General features: G+C 56.3%; 2 protein-coding genes across 2 annotated transcripts in view; both read left to right on the top strand.

Moving 5' to 3' along the window:
* Nucleotides 1–1,458: 1,458 nt before the first annotated feature.
* ICAM3 (intercellular adhesion molecule 3) lies at nt 1,459–6,633 on the top strand. The gene is made up of 7 exons (XM_007460661.1): nt 1,459–1,543; nt 2,214–2,480; nt 4,541–4,849; nt 5,174–5,455; nt 5,728–5,982; nt 6,103–6,351; nt 6,440–6,633. The coding sequence occupies exons 1-7, from the start codon at nt 1,462–1,464 to the stop codon at nt 6,631–6,633; spliced, it is 1,638 nt and encodes a 545-aa protein (XP_007460723.1). The 5' UTR covers nt 1,459–1,461.
* A 304-nt stretch (nt 6,634–6,937) lies between these two features.
* RAVER1 (ribonucleoprotein, PTB binding 1) overlaps nt 6,938–7,188 on the top strand; it is a 15,239-nt gene continuing 14,988 nt past the window's right edge. Inside the window, exon 1 of the mRNA XM_007460660.1 lies at nt 6,938–7,188. This exon is cut by the window's right edge and continues 5 nt beyond it. Within this exon, the coding sequence (XP_007460722.1) occupies nt 6,938–7,188 (251 nt within the window).

The following is a 7,188-nucleotide window of genomic DNA, read 5'->3' as shown; positions in this document are numbered from 1 at the left end:
TTTTGCTGTACGTGGGCCTCTCACTGTTGTGGCCTCTCCCATTGCAGAGCACAGGCTCCGGACGCGCAGGCTCAGCGGGCATGGCTCACGGGCCCAGCCGCTCCGCGGCACGTGGGATCTTCCCGGACCAGGACACGAGCCCGTGTCCCCTGCATCAGCAGGCAGACTCTCAACCACTGCGCCACCAGGGAAGGCCCTTTGCCCATTTTTGAATTGGGTTTGTTGTTGAGTTGTAGGAATTCTTTATAATCTGGATATTAATACCTTATCAGATATATTATTTACAAATACTTTTGATTTGGGTTTTAGGTGCTCTCTGGGCACCATGTGCGAAACGGATTTTGGGGAGGCGGGGCAGGCGAGGAGAGACCTCACTGGGGAGGGTACTCCAGGTGAGAGAGGAGGGGGTGTGGCCTTAGGGATGGGGAGAGTGGATGAATGCTGAGTGCCATCAAGATCTTCAACGAGGTCCCTCTCTGGAGCTCAGGTCAGAGGCACAGGAGGCAGGTCAGAGGCCTGAGAGATGGAACTGATGGAGGTGGGAGTCCCCACCTGACCCCCCTCCCCGCCCCGCCAAGTCCCTGCTGTTGGGATAAAGAGACCAGATACCTGGAGAAGGGCAAGTGGGGAGGGGGACAGGGGTCCGGTTACAAGTAGCACCCTTGGCAGACTGTGGCCCAGGATTTAGCTGTCCCCCAAACACTCTACCTCAGCACTGCACACAGGGAACGGGGGACCCCACCCACAAGATCTTCAAAGATAAGGGGCCCTATAAAAGCCACCCAGGCAGCCAACACAGAGCCTAGCACAAGTCCCCAATAAACGTGGGCTGTGTTCATTTTCATGGCTTCACTCATCTTAGGGGTCCCTCATTATCGCCCCCCAAATCTCTTATTTGCCCCCCAGGAATGTTGGGATCTCACGCTAACTGCGCGAAGCCCTGCCTAGAAGTCCACCCATTGTTGTTGCCTCCTTGAAATGTTGCCTTGAAATCCCACACTATCCCTTCAAGGAAAGTGTCTGAATATCCCCCGTTAACTTCCTCTCTGGGAACAGAACACGCCCCCCTTCACCTTAGTTCAACAGGAAGGAGGTGTCTCACCACCTCCACCCCCTCCCCCTCCAGGCTTTCCTGTGCTAAAAGCAAAGGAAGAAGACTGCATTAGCACTTCCTGTGGGTTCATCTGGGGGCTGGGGGTGTGGGGAGGGGCGGTGACTGAGGTCTGCCCGACCTGAGACTCCCTGGAGACTGGCCAGCGCCCTCCACCTCCCTGAGCCCCCCACTCTGGAGCCCTGGGGCCGCGCAATGTCCCCCGCCCCTCCCTAGGCCTGGGCAAGGTGTAGCCCCTGGACTTCTGTATTCTTAACTGCGGTGGCTGTGCTTCCTTCCCCTGGGTGACCCGTCTGCTCTCCGGTGCCCAGCGCCTCATTAAGGCAACTTCCTCCTACAGGCTGGCCACCATGATGCCCTCAGGGCCGCTGCCCAGGGCCTGCTGGACTTCATTCATCTCTCTGCTTCTAGTCTGCTGTCTGCTGCCCCCAGGTGAGGCCCGGCAAGCTGGGGAGGGCTGGAGTTGCGGGATTGGTGGCAGAGGGGAAGGAGAACAGAGCGCCTCACACCCTGCTGCCCGGGCTGTGCCAACACTTCTTAAACTCAGATCGGCCAGGGGGCTCCCCAGTGTTCTCGGGAGAAAGTGGTGGCCTCTTAACACAGCCTTCAGGGCTCCCGGAGAGACACAGTCCCTGCATTTGACTTGTTCTTCTCCCTCTGCGCAACACACGCACACACACCCACACACTTAAACACACACACACACACACACACACACACAAGCACGCATGCATGCACGCATTCCCCCCTGTCCATCTGGACCCTCAACCTCTGCGTATGCTCTTCAGTCTGCCAGTATCACTCTTCCCTTTCACTTGGCTAACGCCTCCTTGACACTTTAAAACTGACCATAGAGGTCCCCTCCTCCAGGAAGCCTTCCCTGACTCACTTCCTCCTAGAGGCTTGATCAGGGCTTCCCCTGGCCTCCCTCCCAGCTCTCCTTGGTTCCTGATCCATCATCTGTCTTCCTCACTAAACTGAAGCACCATGAAGGCAGAGACCATCATATCTCGGCAAGAGGAAGTTTTGAATGGTGGAGCCTGCAAATGGGTGGGTTGGGGGGCACTGGAACCCCCAGGAGAGCTTCCTTCTGTTCCCGCAGGTACCCAAGGGCAGGAGTTCCAGCTGCGAGTGGAACCGCAGAACCCAGTGGTGCCTGCCGGAGGGACCCTCTTGGTAAATTGCAGTATAGTTTGCCCCAGCGCTGAACTCATCTCCCTGGAGACGTCCCTACTCAAGGAGTCGGTGGGCAGTGGCCTGGGCTGGGCAGCCTTCCATCTCAGCAATGTGACTGGTGACACCCAGCTCCTCTGCTCTGGCTTCTGCAATGGCTCCCAGATGATAGCCTTCTCTAACATCACAGTGTACCGTGAGTGGCTGTGCCTGGAGGTGGAGCTGGCTTCGGGCAGCAGTGGGGCTAGATAACCAATGGTGCAGGGGAGCGGGGAGGGCATAAGGGCCCTGAGTTTGCAGGAATGGACCTGGGCTCTGACCCAGAGCTCAGACCTGAATGTGTGTGTGTGGATGTGTGTGACAGAGCCAGAGACAGAGAGATGCATCTCAACCACATGCCAGGGCAGCAGTTGTGAATTAATTTATTTGGGTCCCAATACGCATTTTAAATATATCTGAGGAATTCCCTGGTGGTCCAGTGGTTAAGACTCCACGCTTTCACTGCCAAGGGCCTGAATTCAATCCCTGGTCAGGGAACTAAGATCCCACAAGCCATGCAGTGTGGCCAAAAAAAAGAAAAAAACAAAACAATAGACTAGAAAGTAGCAGAGTACATCACTCATGGTGCCTATTGTTTTGTGAAGCCATAGAAAAGTGTAGTGTACATGTGTAACTGTGTGTGTGCTCCTCCTGTGTGCACCAGTGTCTGTATTCGTGTTTCTGTACCTATGTGTGTGTCTGTGAACTTCTGTATCTGTCATTATCTCTGTGAGGCCGTGTGAGCGTACTTGTGTGTCTGTATATGTGTCTGTCTGTATGTTTGTGTGCGCCTGTGTGTATGTGTCTCTGGATTTGTGTATATCTCTATGTGTGAATGTCTATATATGTCTGTATGTCGGTATCTGTGCCTGTGTATCTGTGTATCTCTGTGTGTGAGCAAGTGTGGATGTCTGTGTCAGTACGTGTCTGTATATGTCTTTGTGTCTATTTCTGTTGTAACATGTACATCTGCGTGTGTATATGTTTGCCTATGTGTGTATCTGGGTGTCCCCATCTGTGTGACCGTGAGATGCTTCTGTCCAGTGCTGTGCAAGAGCCTGTTGGTCCTGGCTCATGAGAGTCCATGGTGCTCGTCTCTTCCCAGCTCACTGAGTAGCTGATTTCAAGCTACTCAATGTGTCACACTGAGTAGCCTTGAAATCAGCCAAAGTATTTACACCACAGAAACTGGCAAATGCTCCATGTTGGGGCTCCCCCATCTCACCCCAGAGAGCCAAGGCATAGTCAGCATTGGCCAGCATACCACTGTCCCTTAACCAGAGGTTAAGATGGGGGCCTCCTTGTTAAATATTCTAAAATTACAGTTAGATGTTAAATATCTTCCATAGCAGCCAGTCCGTAGGCCTGTGTGTGACAACTTGAGATCCAGGCTTGAGAGATGCTCCCCCAAAGGAGGCCCAGGGTTTGGTATGTGTGCCTGTGAGGGCCACTGCAGGTGCAGCTGGGAGAGGACCCAGCCTGGGGCTGTTGAGTCCCCCAGGACTGTGCAGAGCACCCTCAGAGGCTGCCCTAGGCCTTGAGCAGCTGGGACTGATTGGGGAGGGCTAGACCAAGCTCTGGGAAAGGCCAAGACCAGAGTCCAGGCCAGAAGCTGGGAGGAGGGGTCAGGGGAGTTTCTAGACTTGATATCAAGGAGGCAGGTAGACACACAGGTCCGGAGTTTAGGAAAACCCCTGTCTAACCCTGGCTCTGCCCTTTCCTGGCTGTGCGTACTTGGGCAGATCACCTCATCCTCACCTCTCTGGGCCTCAGTTTCTCTATCCATAAAAGGGAAGAATAATAGAAGAGATTTCACTTCGTTGCTGTGTGAATGAAGGTGGATGACATCTGGAAAGTCTGAGGAAAACTCAAAATAAACAGGAAATTTTATGATTACTATTAACATCATAAGTGGCCATAAACTTTAGTCCCCTTCCTTCCTTTTTTTCCCCCCCTTAATGGTGAGGTTCTTGGGAATAGAAAATCTGACTTTTATTTCAGTGCCTGGCAAGGTGTCCGACAAAACAGGAAATAATAGTCATGATGCTAATGGTAATAGCAAACACTTATACTAGCACATTTCTAAGCCCTGGAGGTTTGTTAACTCAAAGTTCACAGTTCTGCACTGGGCCACCCTTGACTCCTTGCCACTCCCTAGTGTGGAGGCTGCCAGGCTGGCTGCTAAGTTCTACTCTCCCCTTCATACCCCCCACGCAGGGTTCCCGGAACGCGTGGAGCTGGCCCCCCTGCCCCGCTGGCAGCCCGTGGGCGAGCACCTCACCCTGCGCTGCATGGTGTCCGGTGGGGCCCCCCGGGACCACCTCACCGTGGTGCTGCTTCGTGAGGAGAAGGAGCTGGGCCGTCAGCCAGCGGGAAAGGGGGAGCCTGCCGAGGTCAAGGTCACGGTGCCGGCGAGCAGAGATGACCATGGCGCCAATTTCTCTTGCCGCACGGAGCTGGACCTGCGGTCCCATGGGCTGGGACTGTTCCAGAACAGCTCGGCCCCCAGGAAGCTCCGAACCTTTGGTGAGGGAAGGGACTGCAGACGGTGGGTGATGAGCGGAGCCAGAGTAAGGGTGCCCTGGCGGCGGGATTCCTGAAAAGGGGGTGGCCTGGACCTCAAGGGCTTTTGGGAAAACATGCCTTTAGCCATGGGTAGCCTCATATGGGAGGCTCGCAGCCACAGGACCTTTGCAGAAGGCTGTGAGTGTGTGTCCTGGGAAGGGGGTGACCCAGGCCGCAAGTTGTCCTGGGAAAGAAGGACCCTGGTTTGTGGGGATGAGTGTCATGGGAAAAGGGGCCTCCACGGCTGTGAGACCTCCTCCCGCTCACTCCCACCCTTCTTTCAAGCCATGCCCGTGACCCCCCCGCGCCTCGTTGTCCCCTGGTTCTCGGAGGTGGAAACGTCGTGGCCCGTTGACTGCACCCTGGATGGGCTGTTCCCAGCATCGGAGGCCCAGGTGCAACTGGCGCTGGGGGACCAGATGCTGAATGCCACAGTCGTGAGCCACGGTGACACACTCACGGCCACAGCCACAGCGAAAGCAGAGCAGGAGGGCACTCAGGAGATTGTCTGCAACGTGACCTTGGGGGGCGAGAGCCGCGAGACACGGGAGAACGTGAAGGCCTATAGTAAGAGGGGGCGGAGCCAAAATAGCTCAGTATGCAAGGGGCGGGGCCTCCATAGTCCAAGGGGGCGTGGTATTGGGCGGAGACTAAACCGGAGAGGAGCGGGACCTAAGTGACCCAAGAAGAAGAGCCTGAGCGCCCCAAACTGGGCGGGGGCTGCAGAGTAGATGAAGGCGTAGCCTGGATACCCCGAGGGGAAGGAGGCGGGTGGGGGCGGGGCTTGACCTAAGGGAGGTGTGTGGTCATCAAACTCCTGGGCAATGCTCCGCCTTTAGGCTTCCAGGGGCCCAACCTGACCCTGAGAGAGCCTAACGCCACCGAGGGGACCACAGTAACTGTGACTTGCGCGGCCGGACCCCGAGTCCGGGTCACGCTGGACGGAGTTCCAGCCGCGGCACCGGGACAGCCTGCCCACCTTCAGCTAAACGCCACTGCGAAGGACGACAGGCGCACCTTCTTCTGCAGTGCCACCCTCGAGGTGCATGGGGTGATCTTGCACCGTAACAGGAGCGTCCAGTTGCGTGTCCTGTGTGCGTAGGTCATTCTGACCTTTAATCCCTTGCTTCCTTGATTTGGGAAGACTTGTCTCTCCCTTTACCCATTGTGCCTCGGGTGTGTCGGGTGTATCTAATCATTTGGTGGTCCCACAGACGGCCCCAAGATTGACCGAGCTAAATGTCCCCAGCGCTTGACATGGAAAGACAGGACTATGCATATCCTGCAGTGCCAGGCCCGGGGCAACCCGAACCCCAAACTACAGTGTCTGCAGGAAGGCTCCATGTTCAAGGTGCCCGTCGGCATCCCATTCCTCGTCAGGTTAAACTATAGTGGCACCTACTATTGCCAAGCGGCAAGCTCACGGGGCACGGACATTCTGACAGTGATGATGGACGTTCAGGGTGAGCCTAGGCGGGGCGTATTTATTCTAGACGGGGAAGCTTAGGAGGGGCCGAGACGCGTGTATTTATTCCTCGCTTTTCTGCACAGGTCGGGACCCCATCGCCATCACCATTGTCCTGGGGGTGTTAACGATCTTGGGCCTGGTGATCCTCGCTGCGGCCTTAGTGTACGTCTTTGGGGTGCAGAAGCGGCGTGACATCTACCATGTGAGGCAAAGCAGCACCCGTTTGCCCCTCGCGCCTAAACAGCCCGACGAGGCTGTGGCAGTGGAGTTATCGTGAGCATCAGAGTGCCATGATACTGGGCAAAGTGCCGTGATACTGGGCAAAGACGACGGAGGTTTGGCTGCATCCCCGATTTCCGCACTAATAAAGGCTTTAAAATCCGCACACTGTGGCTTACCATCCCACTGCTCCGCGCGTCCTTTGAATGACACCTTGATAGCGGGAAAGGGCGGAGCCTGTAGCGCCCAGACGCGGCTTGAACTCTGAGAGGCGGGCGGGGCCTTATCCAATGGGCTGAGGGGTCGGGAAGGAGGCGGGGATTCTCTCGACCAATCGGCGGACGCGCCCTCGTTGCCGCTCTATGCCACTCCGCCTCGGCTCGCTGGTCCCAGAAGGCGCCGGGTTTCCCAAGATGGCGGCCGACGTGTCCGTTACTCACCGGCCCCCGCTGATCCCGGAGGCTGGGGCCGAGGTTGAAGCTGATGATGTCGCGGAGTGCCGGGCGCCTGAAGAAGAAATGCCGCCGCTAGATCCAGAGGAGATCCGGAAAAGACTGGAACACACCGAACGCCAGTTCCGTAACCGCCGCAAGATACTGATCCGGCGCCTCCC

Source organism: Lipotes vexillifer, unplaced genomic scaffold (genome assembly GCF_000442215.2).
Source record: "Lipotes vexillifer unplaced genomic scaffold, Lipotes_vexillifer_v1.1 scaffold1011, whole genome shotgun sequence".
Taxonomy (NCBI): domain Eukaryota; kingdom Metazoa; phylum Chordata; class Mammalia; order Artiodactyla; family Lipotidae; genus Lipotes; species Lipotes vexillifer.
Note: the sequence above shows the minus strand (reverse complement) of the source record. Positions and strands in the feature narration are given on the sequence as shown.